Genomic DNA, 23,361 nt, shown 5'->3' on the forward strand with positions numbered 1-23,361 from the left:
TGGGGCGTTGGGCCGAAGGGCCTGTTTCCATGCTGAAAGACTCCATGATGCTATTTCCCCAACCACACAAATCAATGAGGCGAGTTCTTAAAAATGGGAGCCCAAGTGGTCTGAAGAAGGGTCTCGACCCAGAAACGTCTCCGTCCTTCTCTCCAGAGATGCTGCCTATTGCGCTGAGTTACTCCAGCATTTTGTGTTTATCTTCTGAGAGGTAAAGAAGGTATGGTTGTCTTGATTGGACAGGGGATTGAGTATAAGAGTCAGGAAGTCGTGATGCGGCTCTATAGGAGTTTGAAATAGACACAAATTGCTGAAGTAAATCTGCCGGTTAGGCAGCATCTCTGGAAAACATGGATAGGTGACGTTTCAGGTCAGGACCTCTCTTCAGACCTACCAGTCTGAGGAAGGGTCCTAACCCCAAAGGTCTCCTATGCATGCTCTCCAGAGATGCTGCCTAACCTGCTGATTTACTTCAGCATTTGAGTCTTTTTACATTGAATACTATATTTACTTTAAAGGGTTCATTATGATCCTCTTTTCAGTTTTCCACAATTGCTTATTCACAGCTGAAAGCACATTAACTCTAACAAGCAGATAATTGTGTCCCCGAGTACATGAACACAAACGGATCATAAAACATTCTGCTTCTACTGCCCCCTTGTGGAAGAGAGTTGTAAAGACTCCCAACCCTTGGAAACAGTATAATCTCATTGATCTTAACTGAGTAACTCCCTTATCTTTAAACAACAATCCTTGGTTCTGGAATCCCCCTTGAGGAACCATCGTCTCCCTTCACCGAGAAGACCCTCAGGATTGTGGGTTTCAATTGTCCCCTCACTCTTCCAAAAACATCCACAGATGCAAACCTCAACAATGATCACATTGAATGGCGGTGCTGGCTTGAAGGGCTGAATGGCCTACTCCTGCACCCATTGTCTTATTGCCTGTCGTGCAGATGCTGGAATCTAGAGAAAAACAAAGTGCTGGAGGGACTCAGCTGGTCGGACAAATTGACAAGTAAATTAATTATAACTTTTAACAAGAGTTTATATATTTAAACAGAAGATTTGACAACACAGCATCAGTAACAAAAATTTATTTCGTCCCATTTGGTTGATAATAATGGTTTTCAATGCACTATGTACAGAGATTTCCCCAAAAACCAGGATAAAACATATTACATATGCAGTAACTTTATCTGAAATTGCTCAGTCCTACAACAAGTTCTATTCCACAAACCAACAATCTCCGGAGCTTGGAACTTTGATTGCTTGAATTGATGCTCGAGGAAACAATAGTCAGGGCCCAAATTCAAATTTTCTTAATTTCCTCCTCCAGCTCTTCCTTTGTATACATGTGGAATACTTTTAAAGGCTCTATTGTTGCGAGCTGAAAAGAGAATGGAGCAGTTAACAGAGTCTGGCAAACTGCAGATCTTACCAGCTATAGTACAGCTCTAAGCTTTATTAAATACCCTGGAACTTACGGGAACAAGGCAGGAGACTTTGGCATCTTCCTAGTATCTTGCTGCAACTTTTGGCAGGCTCTCAGAGAACCAGCACAGAACAGGAACTTGGCATTCTGCTCCAAGGAGCTTCAAAATGCAGGATCATATTTTCTACCTATTTTTTTGTCCTGGAGTGTCTTCAACCTCAGGGAGGGGGAGGGGGCTGCGAGGGGACACAGTGGGTAGATAGCTGCCCGTCACTCACACATGCTCAGGCGATCAGCATAAACTTTCCCAACCTTCAGCAGCCAATGTTTAGTCACTAATTGGAAGTGCAGTGTCCCAGCACACTGGCGGCTTACTGCATCTGAGGCTCCAAGAGGCTCTGGTCAGGCCGCATTTGGAATACTGTGGGCAGATGTGAGCCCCATATCTGGGGAAGGAAGTGCTGGCTCTGGAGAGGGTCCATAGGAGGCTTACAAGAATGATCCCAGGAATGAGGTTAACCTATGATGAGCATTAGTCGGCACTGGGCCTGTACTCACTGGAGTTTAGAAGAATGAGGGGGGACCTCATTGAAACACACAGAATAGTGAAAGGCCCAGATAGAGTGGATGTGGAGAGGTTATTTCCGCTAGTGGGAGTGTCTAGGACCTGAGGTCACAGCCTCAGGATTAAAGGGTGCTCTTTTAAAAGGGAAGCGAGGAGGAACTTCTTTAGTCAGAGGGGAGTGAATCTGTGGAACTCATTGCCACAGAGGGCTGTGGAGGCCAAATCAGTGGATATTTTTAAGGCAGATTAGAACGGGTGTGAAAGGTTATGGGGAGAAGGCAGAAAATGGGATTAGGGGGCAGAGATCAGCCATGATCGAATGGTGGAGTAGACTCGATGGGCCGAATGGCCTAATTCTACTCCTATAACATGTGAACCTCTGCATCACCAAGCGCAAATGTTCATACCTCAATATTAGTCGCGCTGAGCTTTTCCTCCATGACTTGTTTGAGGATGGTGAGCGCTTCCTTCTTTGCGTCGTCTAATGTCATCGACTGAAATTTTAAAATCAAGTGTTAACATCATTTGTGCATCCACTACCAATGTTGGTTTAAACTCATCACAACAACTGCTCATTAAAACTGCAGCTCAAGTGTATCCCCCTGCAAGTGGCCAGCCAGACAACGTGTGGCAAACATGTTAACTCAATAGAAAGGGCAATATATTTCCATAAAAATGACAGCAATAACACGGGAAACCAATTAAGCAGAGATCAATTTAAATTGAAAAAAGGGGGGAACCGCTTTCGGCCTCCTCCTCCACGGAGAGGCGACTTTTTATCATGTCGCCTCCCTCGCCGCCTACCACAATGGATTGGAGCAACCTTTCCCGAAGTCAGGCCCGGAATATCAGCAGCGGGCGCAGCGTGGACTTTTCACCTCGGAGCCGGTGAACCCTTGCCGGGGGTCGCCAGAAGGGAGCTCTCCGAGCACTAGCCCGCGGACTGTTACATCCTGAAGTGCCGATTTGGGACCTCTAAGCCGTGGAGTGTGTTCTACCCTCCCGACGAGAGGGCCTGTACATCCGACAACTATGGAGGGTTTTATGGCCCCCGGGTGAACAAGGAGGAGGATTGACTGTGCCTTCCACCACAGTGAAGTGCTGTGGTGGATGTTTGTGTTAAATCTTATTGTGTATTGTGTGTTCTTTTTTAATTGTACCGCTGCTGGCAAATTCATTTTTCACTGCACCATCGGGTGTATGTGACAATTAAAATTGACTATTGACTATCTCAAGAGGATCTGGACAGATACTCACACACAGAGGGATATGGAATAGATGCAGGCAAGTGGGGCGAGCACCCTAATGGGATTGGGCAAGGATGGGATAGGACGATGGGCCTGTTTCTATGCTGCACAGCTCAATGACTAAATTAATTCTTGGGAAAGATACAGAACCGCAAGGTTTATTACCCACCCTGAACGCTGCAATCAGCCATCATCGTACGCCAGAACCTCGGCTGGACTGGCCATGAGAATATCGCGTCAGTGGGAGCGGAGACTGGGTACCACACACGGGCGATTACACCCCCCACAGACAGGTGAGTGGCTGCCTACCTTGTGATAGACCTCCTGCAGGGCACTCTGCGCTCCCTCTGAAGCAGAACCAATGGCTCTGGCAACACACTGTACAAAGGTCCCCGACGGATCCATGTGATACCTGCTCAAGACATTGAAACACTTTTGTTTATTGTCTCGTGTACCGGGATGCAGTGAAAAGCTGATACATAATTACAATCGAGAAGGTCGCAGTGTACAGATACATGATAAAGGGAATAACGTTTAGTTAAAAATAAAGTCCAGTAAGGTATGATAAAAGATAGCTCAGACTGCTCTCTAGTTCACGTTATAGGAGTAAATTAGGCCATTCAGCCCATCGAGTATACTCCGCCATTCAATCATGGCTGATCTCTGCCACCTAATCCCATTTTTCTGCTTTCTCCCCATAACCCTTGACTCCCGTTCTAGTCTATCTATGCAACATAACTTCCTCAAACTCAACAGCGATAAAACAGAATTCCTCCTCATAGGCTCCAAATCCACACTCAGCAAAATCATTAACCCCACTCTCACCATCGACGGCACCAGGGTCTCCCCAACTCCCCAGGCCCGTAACCTTGGCGTGATCTTTGATTCCACCCTCTCCCTTGAGCCTCACATCCGCCATGTCATTAAAACCTCCTTCTTCCATCTCCGCAACATCGCCAAACTCAGACCCTCTCTCACACCTCCCGCTGCTGAAAGACTTATCCACGCCTTCATCTCCTCCCGACTGGACTACTGCAACTCGCTTCTCCTTGGCATCAGCTCCACCTACATCAACCGACTCCAACTGGTCCAGAACGCAGCCGCCCGACTCATCACCCACACCAAATCCTGGCATCACATCACTCCAGTCCTCAAATAACTTCACTGGCTTCCCATCTCCCATCGGATCACCTACAAAATCCTGGTCCTCACCTACAAAGCCCTCCACCATCTGCCCCCCCCCCCATATCTCACTGACCTCCTCTCCCCATACCAACCCTCACGGTCCCTCAGATCCACATCAGCCGGTCTCCTCTCCATCCACAAATCCAACCTCCACAGTTTTGGGGACAGAGCCTTCTCCAGGGCAGCTCCCAGGCTCTGGAACTCCCTCCCCCAACTGATCCGCAATTCCGTGTCCCTCACCATCTTCCAGTCCCGCCTCAAGACCCATTTCTTCACCTCTGGCTATCCTTAGCCCCACGTCCTCCTCCCTTTTCATCTGTGCTTGAATTGCCTCATACTGTGTTTTGAATTGAATTCTGTCTTTAATTTGTGTACTAGTCATGTCTCTACTATTTATTTCATTCCGCTTACATGTTTTTCCTCTACCTGCTAAATTTTTGTAAGGTGTCCTTGAGACTCTTGAAAGGCGCCCATAAATAAAATTTATTATTATTATTATTATCTCCGGGTAGTTATCCAGGGTTGAATAGGCAGCATCTCTGTACAATCTGGATGGGTGACATTTCAGGTTAGGACCCCATTGTCCCTGAAGGGTCATGACCTGAAACATCACCTATTCATGTTCTCCACAGATGCTGCCTGACCCACTGAGTTACTAAAGCACTCTGTGAAACGTCACCTATCCATGTTCTCCACAGATGCTGCCTGACCCGCTGAGTTACTCCAGTACTGTGTGTCTTTTTATTTGCACTCTCTTGTTTCTCCATGATTTGTTTGATTGATTGAAGCAGGCAGCATGGAAACAGACCCTTCGGCCCACCGAGTCCATACTGATCATCAATCATAATTCACATTACTTCTATGTTATCCCTCTTTCTCATCCACTCCCTACACACTAGGGAGTTACAAAACCATGAATCTTTTCTTCAGTACCAAAGTCAGAAAGAAACTCAAGATTATCATCCAAGTTTAAATAGTATGCCATGGCACTATCAACGTGCTGGAATAAACCATCTAGAATAAGGTAACAAACTCTCAAGAGAAATTACGCTCACATTTGTGGTCCCTTTTCATCAATCCCTCCAAACAGCAACGCCACGCCAAACGGTCGGCTCTGGGGGAAAAACAAAACTGTATTAGATAAAGTTTTAATTAACAGAAACAGCACACAAACAGGCCTTTCAGTCCACCGATTCCATACCAATCATCCGTTTACACATGTTCTACGTTACCTCACTTTCTAATCTACTCCTTGCACATCAAGGGCAATTTAGAAAAGCCAATTGACCTCCAAACCCGTGTTGGGGATGTGGGATGAAATCGGACATCCAAGAAGAACGTTGAAACTCCACACAGGCAGGACCCTGGGTCTCTGGCGCCTAGAGGCAGCAGCTCTACCAGCTGTACCACTATGCCGCCTAAACCATCATAAATAATAATTAAAAATTAGTCTTGCAGCGAGTGATCAAATTATTAGAGCTTAGGAGAATCAAGGGATATCGACCTTGTACAACACAGTGGTACCGAGGTAAATATCAGCCATGAATTATTGAATGGTGCAGCAGCCTGAGGGGCTGAATGGCCTATTCCTACTTTTACATTTCTCTGCCTCCCTCAGTTTAAAATAGTGCATGTTGGAACATTTCCATGGAGGACTCGTGTGATCAAACGCGAATACCTCCACTCAGTGTGCTCAGCAAATATCAATTTGGCCAATTCAAAATTAAGCATGCTGGTAATATAAATTTACAAGCCAATGGAATGAACATTGAATTCTCCAATTTCAGGTAATACCCAACCACCCCCCCCACCCCCTCCACCTGTATCACAGCATGGACTCCTTCCTCCCAGTCACTTGCTCCTTTCCCCTCCTCTGTACACACATCTCCCAGCCCCCCCCCCCTCCTCTTCCACCCATACCCCTCCCTCTAGCGTTACATTTCACTCGTCTTTCTTTATCTGACACCCGTTTGTCTCCTTTTCACCTCCAGCCTTTGTCATTTACTTCACCCATCTGCCAATCACCTGCACCCACCTATCACTTGCCAGGCTTTGTCCCACCTCATTCCATCTTTGCCAGCTTTACCACCTCTTCCTCCTACACCTCCCCTCACCATCTGAAGGGTCCTGAACTGAAACATCGCCTGTCCATTCCCTCCACAGATGCTGCCTGACCCGCTATTTTCTCAGCACTTTGGATTTCCTGTGTGAGTTTGTTGCTTGAACTACGTTTCATGGGTTTTGACGGTGAAGGACGACCATTACAACCTTCAGTGATACAATGTTCACGTAACAATACAGTGGGTACAGGTGTAGTGTAGTCCTGTGATACAGTGGGTACAGATGTAGCCGGGACTGTTACCATTGCACCAGGGTCTGCATCTTCTTCACCAAACTGCAAGGCCAGGTTGGAGACGGCCTGGGTCACACTCTCAACCGTCATGTTTTCATTGTAGGTAAACCAGTGATTCTAAAGAACGGAAAAATATTTTTAGAAATAAAGAACTGCAGATGCTGGTTTATACCAAAGTGCCGGAGTAACTCAGCTGGGCAGACAGCATTGCTAGAGAAAAGGGCTTAGTCCCAACTTGAAACGTCACCTTGCCTTTTTCTGCAGAGATACTGCCCGACACCCTCAGTTACTCCAGCACTTTAGTCTATCTTTGGAAAAAAAATATTCATTTTACCAATTTAAGAAACTTCAAGTTAAAATAGTTAAAAGTGAACATAAAATATTCGCGATCAAAAAAGCATGCGCTCTTCCAAGACCACGTCAACACAAATAATAATTAGCGGACACCTGATCTCATAGAAACTTCAACAACAAAGTTGAATCCGTGGCTTTACATTTACCTGCGTCTCAACACGTGCTTTGTCGATCAAGGTTTTGGCGTCAGCTATTAATCCACTCATTGCACATCCTACAAAGAAAATAATTAACATTTAGTACAAAACCTTACAGAAAGGTTTTGTAGTTTCACTTCAAACATTTTTATATTTAATGCACATCAATTATTTTTAACATACAAAATTATAAATTGTCTATCCTCAGTAAACGAACCACAATATTGCTACAATGCTGGGAATTATATTCCACGCTCAGTATCTTCTCCTTTGCTCTACCTATTATACTTTTGATTGTATTTATGTATATATTTATCGCGGGTCACAGGCTGGTGCTTGTTTTCCAGAGCTCCCGCGGCAACAGCTGCGTCCGCTGAACTGGAGGGCGGCAGCTTCGACCACCCCGGGCCGCGGAGCTTGAACCGGCCCGTTCGCGGAGCTCTGTTGAGCCGCGGGACTGACTACCATCGCCCGGTGGGGTAACAACATATCGCCTCAGCGCAGAGGGAGAATGAGGGAAGAAACAGCAACCTTAAGACTTTTGCCTCCATCATAGTGAGGAGGTGCCTGGTGAACTCACTGTGGTGGATGTTAATTTGTGTTTATAGTGTTTTGTTGTTTATTATTATATGTATGGCTACAGGCAACGACATTTCGTTCGGACCGAAAGGTCTGAATGACAAATAAAGGACCTAATCTAAATTGTCTGATCTGATTGCAGCATGCAAGACAAAGCTTTTCACTGTATTGTCACTGTACATGTGACAATAATAAACCAAAAATAGTCCGTCGGAATTAGTAACAAAAGGTTGATTGTCTTTGATTGCTCTTCCCCCCCCCCCCCCCCCCCCCCCCCCTCCACAATGTACCCACCTATGTGTGTATCAATTTCCACTATTTTCTCGATGCTGTTGGGTTCCATCAGTGAAGATGTGATCCTCTTCTCGACGGCGAGAACAACACCCTCGCTTGTCTGGATCCCGATCGCAGTGGAGCCCAACTGTGGAAACAGAAAGAGCATAAATTTCACTATCTCTTCAAAATTAAATTGACCTTGTTTAAAAATACAGTAGGATGGCGTCTCTAACATCATGAAGCTGCCACTGTCTCACAACACCAGAGACTGCTTGTGATCTGACCTTGGCTACTAGACGTGTGGAGTTGCACATTCTCCTTGTCACTAGTCTATGGAGAGTGGATGAGTAAGTGGGATAACATAGAACTAGTGTGAAGAAAGACACAAAAAGCCAGAGTAACTCAGTGAGTCAGACCCGCTGAGTTACTCTAACTTTTTGTGTCTATCTTGGGTTTAAACCAGCATCTGTAGTTCCTTCCTACACATGAAACTAGTGTGAACAATTGATGGATGGTTGTCGTGGACTTGGAGGGCTGAAGGCCCTATTTACATGCTGTATCTATAAAATTTGTCACTAGTCTCCATGGAGAACGTGGAGGATTGCTAAGTGGGTTTTGATAAAATAGAACAGAACTAGTGTGAAGAAAAAACACAAAAAACAGACCCGCTGAGTTACTCCAGCTTTTTGTGTCTATCTTGGGTTCAATAGGAATCTGAGGAGTAGCTTTTTCACACAAAGGGTGGTGGGTGTATGGAACAAGCTGCCAGAGGAAGTAGTTGAGGCAGGGACTATCCCAACATTTAAGAAACAGTTAGACAAGTACATGGATAGGACAAGATTGGAGGGATATGGACCAAACGCAGGCAGGTGGGACTAGTGTAGCTGGGACATGTTGGCCAATGTGGGCGTTGGGCCAAAGTGCCTGTTTCCACACAGTATTACTCTCTAAACACTGGCTGTGAAGTGTGTTAGGACGACTCGCACTGAAAGGTGTAATACGAACATGGCTGTTTTAACATGGTTGGAAATGGACAATTTTATGTGTGAAATTCTCCCTTAGATTAAAAGTATAACCAATAAAATAATTGACCATCATTTCCAGTGTGCGTTTCCCCAGAACATGAGACTATCGTTGGGCTTTACCCACCCATTCTACAACAGAAACATACCTTAATGGCTTCGATAGCATATTCAACTTGAAATAGCCGGCCTTCTGGAGAGAACGTGTTAACACCTCTGAAAAGGAAAATGAAACCATAGTGTGTTATTTCTTCAAAGATAATCACGCAACACAGGTGATCACTCAGCCCAGCTAATGTGGTTCAGCTCCACAATCTCACCCTTGTACTTCCTCCAATTGCACATTCCCCAATTGCTTCTGCAGCCTGTGTGCTCGAGTGCTTCAGTTTCCTCACACCCTCCAAAGACATACAGGTTTGTAGGTCAATTGGCTCTCTGTAAAGATTGAAAATTGTCCCGAGTGTGTAGGATAGTTTCAGCGTATGGGGTGATCGCTGGTTGGCACGGACTTGGTGGGCCGAAGGGTCTCTTTCCATACTGTATCTCTAAAATAAAACTAAACTAAAGATCATATAACTTGTATTTCAATGTAGAAACAAGGAACTGTAGATGCTGGTTTACCAAGGAAAGACACAAAGGCTGGAGTAATAGGCAGCATCTGTGGAGAACATGGATAGGTGACGTTTCACAGAGTGCTGGAGTAACTCAGTGGGTCAGGCAGCATCTGTGGAGAACATGGATAGGTGACGTTTCACAGAGTGCTGGAGTAACTCAGCGGGTCAGGCAGCAACTGTGGAGAACATGGATAGGTGACGTTTCACAGAGTGCTGGAGTAACTCAGTGGGTCAGGCAGCATCTGTGGAGAACATGGATAGATGACGTTTCACAGAGTGTTGGTGTAACTCAGCAGGTCAGGCACCATCTCTGAGGAACATGGAAAGGTGACGTTTCGGTCAAGACTTTTCTTCAGACTGAATCTGTGTCAACCTAAGATGTCACCTATCCATGTTCTCCAGAGAATATCACCCTGACCATGCTCTCATTTTACACCTATCGGGAAGGTGGTACAGGAAACTGAAAACTGTGGCCACCAGGTTCAAGAACAGCTTCTTCAAAGCAACCATCAGCCTTGAACATCAACAATATATGTCTAATACACAACATTAAACAATGAGGCCTGATGATCACTCACACGAAGAGCAAGGTCCATGTGTGAACTACTAGGAACTATCAATCCCACACTCCTCTTGATCTGTTTGGCCCAGTACCAAGAACTCAAAAATACAACTAAATATCCAGTTGCAACAGGAAGATGATGAGACAACTTGGGTGGGACCAGAACTAACAATATGGTACCACTGCCCTGCAGAACAGAGAATGGAAGGGTATTTCATGTCAAAGGAGCAGAATTAGGCCATTCAGCCCTTCTAGTCTACTCCGCCATTCAATCATGGCTGATCTAACCTTCCCTCTCAAACCCATTCTCCTGCCTCCTCCCTGTATCCTTTGGCACCCTTCGCCTTTGGTACCCTTTGGCACTAATCAAGAACCTGTCAATGTCAACTTTATGATGAACGGTCTCAACCGAAAATGTCACCTATTCCTTTTCTCCAGAGATGTTGCCTGTCCCGCTGAATTACCCCAACATTTTGTGTCTATCTTCGGTGTAAACCAGCATCTGCAGTTCCATGCTTCGAAATCTCCACTTTAAGATTAGTTAACTTTGAAGAAATTCTATTAAATCCTGGAACACTCATAAGGGGACACATTGGACCTGGAAGAGGAAGCCACAAGTCTGATCACCGAGCATCCTGACTGCGTGACATGAGAGTATTTGGATGTGCGGGAAGGATCATCCAGAGGGGATCGGATGGAGTCGTGATCTGTGAAAATGAATTCAGTGGGACAGGAGCAGGCAGAAATAATGGGTCTGCCAGGTCAGTTCTGATAATGGATAATAATGCTGCCTGTTCCACTGAATTACTCCAGCATTTTGTGTCTATCTTCATGCGAACAATTGAAGGTTGCTTTGAATTGATTTGTCTGCCCCCAAACTCAAACTAATTAGGAGCAGATGAGGGCATTCGATCCAATTTGAGATTCCAGCTACCAAGACAGTAGATGTGTACAACAATTCGTTCTTCCCCTGCACAATTAAAGCATGGAGTAATCTCTACCCTACCATAGTTACCAAACCAGATGCAACTACATTTAAGGTAGCTCTTTCTTCCGAAAAACCCTTTCTGGCTTAAGTCCTCCCTCCACCACCTCCAGTTTAAATTCCAATTGGAATATTTTGCAGGACCAAGAAACATTATCCTTGAAACTTGTTGGCCGAATGGAGTTTAGCTCAAAGATACTAGGATCTTTAGTTTAGCTCCCGGCAGCTGGGTCTGGGATGTATATTAGCGTATAAGAAGGAACTGCAGATGCTGGAAAATCGAAGGTACACAGAAATGCTGGAGAAACTCAGCGGGTGAAGCAGCATCATAGATGCTGCTTCACCCGCTGAGTTTCTCCAGCATTTTTGTGTGCCTTTGTATACAAGTGTATAAACGTGTACTATACACAGGTGTATTATCATGCAGGTGTGTTCCTGCTTGAATTATCATGCAGGTGTGTCTCCAGCAAAGATCCTATAGCTGTGTCTCGGTGCAGGGCGCAATGAGGAGCCGGGCTCCCTGCTGCCGCGGCCGGGGGGGAGAGGAGCCGGCGGGTGGCCCCGGACTCTGGGCCTCTGTCCCAAGGCCCAGGCTGTGACTCAGCAGCCGGCGGCGGCTCCGGCAGAAAGTGAAAGGACTCTCGCTCCCTGTAATGGCGCTGGTTGTGGAGCGGGAGCGGCCCGGGCCCGGGGGCTCCTAGACCAGGCTCAGCTCCCCGAGGCCCAGGCGCACACACAGCCGAGGCCGAGGCCCAGCTCCACAGAGAGTGAGGTGTAGGCCCCATGGCCAAGGTTCCCGGGCCCGGGCAGCGAGCGAGAGAGCGAGCGGCGCCACCCACCTGTCGTACTCGGACCTGATGATGAACATGACGGCGGTACTAGGGAGTCGGGTCGGTGGCCTGGAGCGGCGAGGGCCGAGGCGGGACGGACGGACGAGCGAGTGAGTGACTGCGGGCGGGAGCGGCTTCACCTCCTCACTCCCGGCCTACAGTGTACTTCACCCGCCCCTTCCGCCACTACCTCAACTCCAATTGGCCCCCTCTCCTGTCAGTCACCGGCACTGCCACCGCCGACGCCCCTTCCGGCGCCATCGCCGCACTGATTGGCCGCGTCCACTGTCAGTCGGTCATCGCCGACGCCCCTTCCGGCACGATCGCCGCACTGATTGGCCGCGTCCGCTGTCAGTCAGTCACCGCCGACGCCCCTTCCGGCACGATCGCCGCACTGATTGGCCGCGTCCGCTGTCAGTCAGTCACCGCCGACGCCCCTTCCGGCACTATCGCAGCACTGATTGGCTGCATCCGCTGTCAGTCAGTCACCGCCGACGCCCCTTCCGGCACTATCGCAGCACTGATTGGCCGCGTCCGCTGTCAGTCAGTCACCGGCGGCGTCTCGGTCAGTCAGCAGCAAGAACCCGGGGCGACCGGACCTTTGGTCACCGGCGGCCGGAGGGAGCGGCCACAGCGGCCGGAATGCACGGACACAGCCCGCAGGTCGCCGCCCGCAGCCAGGGGAATATTACAACGTGAAGGGACAAGCTGAAGGAGCGGTTGTGCTGCACCACTAACGCTCCGCCGGGTGGAGAGCGGCAATCCTGACCCTTGGTTCCGGCCGTCATCCGTCCCCACCCCCTCACTGCCTGCACTCCTTCAAGTAAGACTGACAGAAAAAGCTGGAGTAACTCGGCGGGACAGGCAGCATCTCTGGAGAGAAGGGACGGGTGACGTTTCGGTTCGAGACCCTTCTTTCTCTCCAGAGACGCTGCCTGTCCCGCTGAGTTACTCCAGTATTTTGTGTCTATCTTTGTAAAGCAACGTTTCCTTCAATGTCCGGATCACTGAATGCCACACGTTGTCCTTTAATTCTCCTACACTGCCACATTACAGTACAGCAGGTGATATTTGTCGTGGTGTTCACATTACCGCTATCTAACTGTCCATTTGATTATTTTATTCGTCGCCTATTTTCAAAGTTTTCTCTTTGTTGCTTTGAATGAACTTATGTAAAAGAATATGTGTGTTATGATTGTGTTTATAATTTGTTTGGTTGTTTTGTTGTTTGTCTTTTGCACAAAAGTCCGCGAGCATTGCCACTTTCATTTCACTGCACATCTCGTATGTGTATGTGACAAATAAACTTGACTTGACTTGACTTGAACTTGTGTAACACGATTTGGAACCAGCAAGTGGCGCAAAGAAACCTCCTCTGGTGTTGAAGTTGTGCACCTCTTTGAATTTTCAGTGTAGTAAATGCCTACTATTTTTCTGTGTGCTTAAGCAAAGCAAGAATTTCATTGTCCTATACAGGGACACATGACAATAAACTCACTTGAACTTGGACAAGTTAAGTGTTCTATTGTCCTATGTCCTGAAATGGAACAGTGAGGTTCTTAGTTGCAGCAGTATAACACATAGTAAAAAAAAAACACAAAAGTTTAGTGTGTATATGTGTGTGTATAATATACACACAAGCAATAATGCAATGCGATAGGATAGAACTTTATTTATCCCAGGGGGGAAATTGATCTGCCAATCGTCATAAAACACAAAATACATGAAACATGAAATTAATGTGGTAAGTGGAAATGATTGGGGACAAACAATGTGAACAAAAGATTTGGGGGGGGGGGGGGGGCACGGGTAACCAGAACACGGGGAAATGACTCGGCCCGCGAGTGCTAGTAACACTGATTGTTCATTTCTTGTATTATTGATTATTGTTTGTTTGTGTGTTTTGTTCATCTTCATTGTTCCTTTGCTGGACATATGACAATTAAGCACTCTTAACTCTCAACTCGAAACGTCGTCTGTCCATTCCCCCCACAGATGCTGCCTGTCCCGCTGAGTTCCTCCAGTATTTCGTTATTTGTTCCGGATTGCAGCATCTGCAGTTCCTTGTGCCTCCACTTTGCTGCTTCTAATCGGTGTTTTTATCAATACCTGTTTCCGTTTGTTTTTTTAAACCAAAAGGGTTATTTAAAAAAAAGGTTATTTAACGACTGAAGAAGAGTGTATAGGAAGGAACTGCAGATGCTGGAGAGGGAGAAGGGTAGATCGGAGGTGTCAGTGTTACAGTTGATTAAAGGGGACTATGGAGTCATGAGGGAGGAGCTGGCCAAAGTTGACTAGAAAGATACCCTAGCAGGGATGACAGTGGAACAACAATGGCAGGTATTTCTAGGAATAATACAGAAGGTGCAGGATCAGGTCATTCCAAAGAGGAAGAGAGATTCCAAAGGGAGTAAGGGGCAACTGGCTGACAAGGGACGTCAGAGACAGTATAAAAATAAAAGAGAAGAAGTACAATGTAGCAAAGATGAGTGGAAAGCAAGAGGATTGGGCAATGTTTAAAGAGCAACAGAAGATATCTAAAAAGACAATATGGGGAGAAAAGATGAAGTACGAAGGTAAGCTAGCCAAGAATATAAAGGAGGATAGTAAAAACCTTTTTAGGTATGTGAAGAGGACCCTTGAAGACTGAAAAATGTAAATTTATTATGGGGAACAAGGGAATGGCAGATGAGTTGAACAGGTACTATGGATCTGTCTTCACTAAGGATGACACAAACAATCTTCCTGATATAGTAGTGGCCAGAGGATTTGGGGTGACAGAAACTGAAGGAAATCCACATTAGGCAGGAAATGGTGTTGGGTAGACTGATGGTCTGCATCCCAGGGTACTTAAGGAAGTGGCTCTAGAAATCGTGGATGCATTGGTGATAATCTTCCAATGTTCTATAGATTCAGGATCAGTTCCTGCGGATTAGAGGGTAGCTAATGTCATCCTACTTTTTAAGACAGGCAGGAGAGAGAAAACATGGATTATAGACCAGTTAGCCTGACATCAGTGGTGGGGAAAATGCTGGAGTCAATTATAAAAGATGAAATAGCGGCACATTTGGATAGCAGTAACAGGATTGGTCTGCCTCAGAGGGCAGTGGAGGCCAGTTCTCTGGATATTTTCATGAGAGAGCTAGATAGGGCTCTTAAAGATAGCGGAGTCAGGGGATATGGGGAGAAGGCAGAACAGCGTACTGTTTGCCTTTCTCTTGAGCCAAAATTACAAAGCTGGGTGACTGTGAACTGCGAGGAGGATGTTATGACAATGCAGGATGACTGCAATGTGGTGCGTCTCTGTCATGTACTCATGTGAAGTGTGATTTGACTGGGTAGCATGCAGAACAAGCTTTTCCCTGTATGTCTACACACGACAATAAATAAAACATTGAACCACACCCTCAGTAACTTGCAACATTCGAGTTTTCTCACCTTTCCAGTTCTGATGAAAATTAGGAAACATTGACTCCCAGTGCAGCAGGTTTACACGGTTAATTACCGGGATGGTGGAACTGTCATATGCTGAGAGAATGGAGCAGCCTTGTACCAGTTTAGAAGGATGAGGCTTGCCTGATCTTATTGAGACCTATATAAGATTGTTAAGGTTTTGGACATGCCCAGTTAAACATGTTCCCGTTTGTGGGAGTCTTTTTAAGAATTCCATTTGGTTTGCTGTCTCTGACAATTGTTCAGTGTGAATGGCAGACAATAGACAATAGGTGCAGGAGTAAGCCATTTGCCCTCTTTAGAGAATTGGAAGTTGCCATGGCATCGTATCCATTCAATGTGATTTGACTGGCTGATCATTTTCCCTGTATGTCTACACACGACAATAAATAAAACATTGAACCACACCCTCAGTAGACTTGCAACATTCTAGTTTTCTCACCTTTCCAGTTCTGATGAAAATTAGGAAACATTGACTCCCAGCACAGGTGTGGCTTGCCTGAAGTTATTTCTTCCTATTTCTTGTATCTATCCTTGTCCCTGTTAAACGTTTTGCTTTTTACTTCCTGGTTTGCTGTCTCTGTCAATTGTTCAGTGTGAATGGCAGACAATAGACAATAGGTAAAGTATTTCCTCGTCTCCGCTCTAAATGGCTTACTCCTTATTCGTAAACTGTGGCCACTGGTTCTGGACTCCCCCAACATCGGGAACATGTTTCCTGCCTCTTGTGTGTCCAAGCCCTTAACAATCTTATATGTTTCAAAGAGATACCCTCTCATCCTTCTAAACTCCAGAGTGTACAAGCCCAGCTGCTCCATTCTCTCAGCTGGTGAGCAGGGTGACGGCAGCAGTGGCTGCCTCTCCAACAGTCTGTCCCTTCCTTTTTGTGTTTGTTAATATGTGTTAAATGTATGTTTTTTAGTGTTTGGCTTGATTTATGTGTGTGTGGGGGGGGTTGTTGGGGGAAACTTTTTCTAATCTCTTACTTTGACGGAGATGCAATTTTTTTCCGTATCATAATTCCGGCCTAACATCGAGGAGTTGGCGGCCTTTGCTGGAGACCGGCTTCGAGAGCTCCACCGCAGGAGCCTGCGGGTCTTACTATCACAGAGCTCGTGATCCCTTTGCCAGGAATCGATCTCTCAGCTCCAACCATGGGAGCCTGCGGACTTTAACATCATGGAGCTCACGGTCTCTGGTTAGAGACAGACTTCGGGAACTCCAAGCCGCAGGGGCTTTGACCACTACGATTAGGGAAGCTTCTATCGCCCCCACTGCGGATGGTTCGACAGCCCCGATCGCGGGAGAATAAAGACGAAAAAGATTGGACTTTATTGCCTTCCGTCACAGCGAGGAATGTGGGGAATCCGCTGTGGTGGATGTATATGTTACTTTTGATGTAGTGTGTCTTGGTGGGGGTTTTTTTTAGTATGGCTATATGGTAATTGAAATTTCACTGTAGCTTATGGTACATGTGACAATAAACTGACCTTGAAACCTTGATGACACATTGCTGATGTATGGTTGGATTCCCCTGGGACTTCACCTCCAGCGGCCAGCCAACAGTGGGGGGATGACAGGGATATTTCCCCAGGGTCAGTTGTTAGTACCGCCTTAGCTGGAGACTGTGCACCCGACCTTAGGAGTAAGGACCAACGCTGACCTTCAATAGTATATCCAAGTAAAAGAACATTTCCTGTCATCGATGTCATTAATCAACTCTTTGGGACTACAGATTAACCCAGGTTGCTATTGGCGGTGTGTTATTACATCTAAATTAATATATGCTATAGTAATATAGACTCTATATAGACAATTTGACCTCATTGACCGTTTTGGTTACTTCTTCAAAAAATGCAATTTGATTGGTAAGAGATGAGTGTGTGTGTGTGTGTGTGTGTGTTTGACTGCCTGATTCAGTTATGACGTTCCTGGGCGTGTGGATCTGAGTTTGGTTGTGACATGACTGTGTGTGTGTGTGTGTGTATATGTGTGGGTGTGTTTTGGGCTGTGATATGCATGTGCTATGTTGCAGGTTCAGCCTGCTGCTAGAACAACTGTCAGCCACAAGTGTAAAGGTCACAGCACTGTGACAACATGAGTGACGTGTTGGAATTTCTTCTGTGAATGTCACGTCCAGTGGTGCTTCCTTGCCCACCTCCTTTTCCTTTCTGATCAGGAGCACGCCTGACAGTTGTGGTGTATGGGTCGTGTTTCTTGCGGTGAACAGACCGCAAAACAAGTACAACAAGAAGTCACATTTCGACTGTGTGGGAAGGAACTGCAGATCTTAAACCGAAGATAGACACAGAAAGCTGGAGTAACTCAGCGGGTCAGACAGTAACTCTGGTGAAAAGGCATGGCTGACATTTCGGGTCGAGACCCTTCTTCAAACCTCACCTATTCCTTTTCTCCAGAGATGCTGCTTGACCCACACAGCTACGCCAGCTTATTATGTCTATCTTCATATTGCTACTGTTTTGTCTTGAAGTACCGTATTACATTCCTTTCCTATCTCACTCTTATTATGCTTCTTAATTTGTATTTTTGCTTTCATTCCTTTCTCCTCTATGCTTCCACTATGTTCCCTGGCTCTTGATGTATGTATTATTCTCACTGTATCTCACACACAAGAGATTTTTATTTTTCTTTAATTAAGAGGCACAATATCCCCAAAGACTCCAATGCAACAAAGAGCATTGCTGCATTGCACAGTGCAGCATTACTGGATGGGGTATCACCATGTATAGTGTTGAAAGTTCAACAAATTCCTTCCAGCAGCAATGTATACAGTTCTGTTCTGTTCTGTTCACATCAGAGACACACAGTGCCCTCCATAATGTTTGGGACAAAGACCCATCATTTATTTATTTGCCTCTGTACTCCACAATTTGAGATTTGTAATAGAAAAAACCACATGTGGTTAAAGTGCACATTGTCAGAATTTATTAAAGGCCAGGTTACAGAATTTATTAAAGGCCATTTTTATACAATTTGGTTTCACCATGTAGAAATTACAGCTGAGTTTATACATAGTCCCCCCATTTCAGGGCACCATAATGATTGAGACACATGGCTTCACAGCTGAGCATTTGTAATTGCTCAGGTGTGTTTAATTGCCTCCTTAATGCAGGTATAAGAGAGCTCTCAGCACCTAGTCTTTCCTCCAGTCTTTCCATCACCTCTGGAAACCTTTATTGCTGTTTATCAACATGAGGACCAAAGTTGTGCCAATGAAAGTCAAATCAACCACAATGAGACTGCGAAACAAGAATAAAACTGTTAGAATCATCAGCCAAACATTAGGCTTACAAAAATCAACTGTTTGGAACATCATTAAGAAGAAAAAGAGCTTGGTGAGCTTACTAATCGCAAAGGGAATGGCAGACCAAGGAAGACCTCTACAGCTGATGACCGAAGAATTCTCCCTCTAATAAAGAAAAATCCCCAAATTCCTGTCCAACAGATCAGAAACACTCTTCATGTGTAGATTTGTCAATGAACATTGTCCGCAGAAGACTTCATGAACAGAAATACAGAGGCTGCACTGCAAGATGTAAACCGAGATGAGAAGAATTTTTTTCACACAGAGAGTGGTGAATCTCTGGAACTCTCTGCCACAGAGGGTAGTTGAGGCCAGTTCATTGGCTATATTTAAGAGGGAGTTAGATGTGGCCCTTGTGGCTAAGGGGATCAGGGGGTATGGAGAGAAGGCAGGTACGGGATACTGAGTTGGATGATCAGCCATGATCATATTGAATGGCGGTGCAGGCTCGAAGGGCCGAATGGCCTACTCCTGCACCTAATTTCTATGTTTCTAAGATGCAAACCACTGGTTAGCCGCAAAAATGGGATGGACAGGTTACAGTTTGCCAAGAAATACTTAAAAGAGCAACTACAGTTCTGGAAAAAGGTTTTGTGGACAGATGAGACAAAGATTATCTTATATCAGAGTGATGGCACGAGCAAAGTATGGAGGAGAGAAGGAACTGCCCAAGATCCAAAGCATACCACCTCATCTGTGAAACACGGTGGTGGGGGTGTTATGACCTGGGCATGTATGGCTGATGAAAGTACTGGCTCACTTATCTTCATTGATGATACAACTGCTGATGGTAGTAGCATAATGAATTCTGAAGTGTATAGACATATCCTATCTGCTCAAGTTCAAACAAATGCCTCAAAACTCATTGGCTGCCGGTTCATTCTACAGCAAGACAATGATCCCAAACATACTGCTAAAGCAACAAAAGAGTTTTTCAAAGCAAAAAATTGTCAATTCTTGAGTGGCCTAGTCAATCACCCGATCTGAACCCAATTGTCCATGCCTTTTTTAAGCTGAAGAGAAAACTGAAGGGGACTAGCCCCCAAATCAAGCTTAAACTTAAGATGACTGCAATACAGGCCTGGCAGAGCATCACCAGAGAAGACACCCAGCAACTGGTGATGTCCATGAATCACAGACTTCAAGCTGTCATTGCATGCAAAGGATATGGAACAAAATACTAAACAAGACTACTTTCACTTACATGACATTGCTGTGTCCCAAACATTATGGTGCCCTGAAATGGGGGGGGACTATGTATAAACATTGCTGTAATTTCTACATGGTGAAACCAAAATGTATAAAAATGGCCATTAATAAAAAAACATTATGGAGGGCATTGTAAGCTCAGAAATATAGTCTTCAAGAAGGAACTGCAGATGCTGGAAAATCGAAGGTACACAAAAAAGCTGGAGAAACTCAGCGGGTGCAGCAGCATCTATGGAGCGAAGGAAATAGGCAACGTTTCGGGCCGACACCCTCCTTCAGACCCAGAAATATAGTCTGTTGGTTCAGCACCAGGGAACGATTCACTCTCACTTCACTGTACGGAGTTTGTACATTCTCCCTGTGACCGTGTGGGTTTTCTCTGGGTGCTCTGGTTTTCTCCCACACTCCAAAGATGTGCGGGATTGCAGGTTAACTGGCTTTGGTAAAGATTGTAAATTGTCCCTAGTTTGTAGGATAGTGCTAGTGTGCCGGGATCGCTGGTTGGTGTGGACTTGGTGGGCCGAAGATAAACTAAACTAAATCAGAGATGGGCATTAAAGTGGTCATTTTTTGTAAACGATAGAACTTCATTTATCTGCCAACAGTCATAAAACACAAGACACATGAAACATGAAATCAATGTGATGAGTGAAAAGGATTGAGTTGTGCAAAGATTGGGGGTAGGAAGGTCAGTCTCCCCCATGACAGAAGGGGGTTGAATTGTACAGGGGAAAAAGGATCTCCTGTGGCGCTCTGTTCTGCATCTTGGTGGAAGCAGTCTGTTGCTGAAGGTACTCCTCAGGTTGACCAAATTGGAAAGTACTGGTTGGGGAATAACTCACACATTTCAAATTGAGAGCATTTCCTATCAACGTAGAGTACTTTCAAGAAAAGTCTGACCAGTTAGATGGGGGTTTCCCAACTGTGAGGAAGGCAGATGGCTGAAAGGGAATGTACAGTAAACAGTGCTCCAACGATGTTTCTGCAGCTTGCTCACTCCAGACACAGGAGGCTGGAGATACTGGGAGCAACAAAATACAAATAAACTGTTGGGCGAGGGTGGGTCTGAGGGAGTGAGAGAGGAGGGAGTGAGCAGAGTGAGGTGGCAGTGGGCAGACTGAGGAGAATAAGGTTGGGTATGAGGGAGGGAGGGAGAGAGAGAGGAGGGAGGGAGTAGAGGGTGAGTCTGGGGGAGTGAGTGAGGATGGAGTAAAGGACTGTCTGAGGGACAGGAGGGTGAGGGTGAAGGGGGAGTGAGGGTGTGTCTGGGGGATGGAATGAGCAGAGTAAGCAGGGCAAGGGTGGGTCTGAGTCAGGCGGGACTGAGGGAGTGAGTGAGGGTTTGTCTGAGGGAGAGAGTGAGGAATGATTGAGGGGTGAGTGAGGAGGGGGTGAGTGAATGGCGAGTGAGTGAGGAGGGGGTGAATGAGTGTTTGTTGAGGGGGTTAGTGGGGGGGGTGAGGAATGAATGAGGAGGAGGGGGTGGGGGAGGAGTGAGTGTGGAGGGAGGGGGAGTGGTGGTGGAGAGAGGGAGTGAGTGTGGGGAGTGAGTGAGAGGGGGGGGGGAAGGGGTGGGGGAGTGAGGAGTGGGTGGGGAGGTGGTGAGGGGGAAGGGGTGGGGAGTGGGGAGTGTGGGGGTGAGGGGGAAGGGGGTGGGGAGTGAGTGTGGAGTGAGGGGGAAGGGGGGTGAGGAGGGAGTGAGTGGGGAGGGGGGGGAGTGAGTGTTTGTTGAGGGATGGGGAGGGAGTGAGTGGGGAGTGAGTGTGGAGAGAGGGGGAGTGAGTGTGTGTTTGTGAGTTGAGGAGTGAGTGAGGAGGGGGTGGGGAGCAAAGCTCCTATAGCAAAGCTCCTATAGCAAAGCTCCTATAGCAAAGCTCCTATAGCAAAGCTCCTATAGCAAAGCTCCTATAGCAAAGCTATAGGATCTTTGGTGGGGAGGGGGTGAGTGAGTGGGGAGGGGGGAGGAGGGAGGAGGAGGGGCTCGGGGCGGGGCTGTAGGGGGCGGGGCTGTAGGGGGCGGGGCGGGGAGGAGGGGCTCGGGGCGGGGCTGTAGGGGCGGGGGGGAGGGGGGGCTGTAGGGGGCGGGGGGGAGGGGCTCGGGGGCGGGGCTGTAGGGGGCGGGGGGGGGGGGAGGGGCTCGGGGCGGGGGGGGTAGGGGGCGGGGGAGGGGCTCGCGCGGCGTTTAAAGGGCAACGGCGGCGGCGCGCGCGCGCCCAACCAAAGCCCAACGGCCGCGGGCACCGGACAGCAGGAGCATCAGCATCAACGAGCGAGCAGCGCGCGGCCACAACAACAACACCACCACCATCGCCATGCAGACGGTGTCAGCCCCGCAGCAGTCGCCACACCCGCCGCCTCTGGTCAGCGCCCACCTCCGCCACCCGCTCGGCCCCGAGTACCTGCGCCCCCGGCCCAGGATCGCCCGCGGATCACCCCCCGACCAGCTCATCCTCCGCTGCGCCGCGCTCAGGCTGGGCAGCGGCGGCCCCAGGTCGCCCCCGGGCCGGGCAGGGGGAGCGGCGGGGACCGGGGCCGGGGGCCAAGGTTGGCGGCTCCGGCTGAAGGTGGGTGTCCAGCGGCCGCGGGATGTCCGCACCATCTTCCAGCAGGCCGACGACCCGCGGGTGCCCGAGGAGAGGGGCGAGGGCCACCGCTTCTTCAGGCCGTGCGCCCTGCACACCTGGTGCGACCTGTGCGGCAGAGCCATCGGGCCGGGGGCGCCGGCTATCCGCTGCCACAGTGAGTGCGGGGAGACAGGGCGGGGGGGACCGGGGCACCGGGCACCTCAACCCGCGGACAGTGTCCGTGCCGCTCCGCTTACACTGCAGCTGGCAGATAGCAGTGATGCTTCTCGGGGCATGCAACAGGAGGTTCAGGTACAATGCAATGTACCGGGGGCACAGTAATGCAATGTACCCTTGGCACAGCAATTAATGCGATGCACCCGGGGGCACAGTAATGGAATACACCAGGGGGCACAACAATGCATGCACCCGGGGGCACAGTAATGCAATACACCAGGGGGCACAACAATGCAATGCACCCGGGGGCACAGTAATGCAATACAATGTACCGGGGGGCACAGTAATGCATCGGGGTGTAATCTAATGCAAGTAATACACAGTCATACCCATGGGCAAATTGACCCACACGATACAATGCACCGGGGGACACTAATGCAACGCACCCGGAGACACAGTAGATCGTCCACACGATAAAGTGTGCACCCGG

At 47.5% G+C, this 23,361-nt stretch overlaps 2 protein-coding genes across 3 annotated transcripts in view; one reads left to right on the forward strand and one right to left on the reverse strand.

The window, feature by feature from the left end:
• Nucleotides 1–1,079: 1,079 nt before the first annotated feature.
• Nucleotides 1,080–12,307, reverse strand: psma5 (proteasome 20S subunit alpha 5). Its single transcript, XM_055655027.1, has 9 exons — nt 12,153–12,307; nt 9,302–9,368; nt 8,149–8,275; nt 7,285–7,352; nt 6,794–6,901; nt 5,487–5,545; nt 3,556–3,658; nt 2,407–2,493; nt 1,080–1,389 (listed from the first exon to the last, which is right to left on the reverse strand). Exons 1-9 carry the CDS (start codon nt 12,179–12,181, stop codon nt 1,312–1,314), a joined length of 726 nt encoding a protein of 241 aa, XP_055511002.1. The 5' UTR covers nt 12,182–12,307; the 3' UTR covers nt 1,080–1,311.
• Nucleotides 12,308–12,711: 404 nt separating this feature from the next.
• The window catches only part of LOC129708951 (ras association domain-containing protein 5-like), an 80,387-nt gene continuing 69,737 nt past the window's right edge, over nt 12,712–23,361 (forward strand). The window contains exon 1 of one of the 2 annotated variants that reach the window (XM_055655030.1): nt 12,712–12,966. Coding sequence is in view for 1 of the 2 variants with exons in the window: in XM_055655028.1 (XP_055511003.1) it covers nt 22,443–22,869 (427 nt within the window). In the remaining variant the exon portion in view is untranslated. Of the gene's footprint in view, nt 12,967–22,343; nt 22,870–23,361 lie in introns of those variants that run through there. The other variant, XM_055655028.1, reaches the window with a different exon arrangement.

This window comes from Leucoraja erinacea, chromosome 24 (assembly GCF_028641065.1).
Source record: "Leucoraja erinacea ecotype New England chromosome 24, Leri_hhj_1, whole genome shotgun sequence".
NCBI classification, from domain to species: domain Eukaryota; kingdom Metazoa; phylum Chordata; class Chondrichthyes; order Rajiformes; family Rajidae; genus Leucoraja; species Leucoraja erinaceus.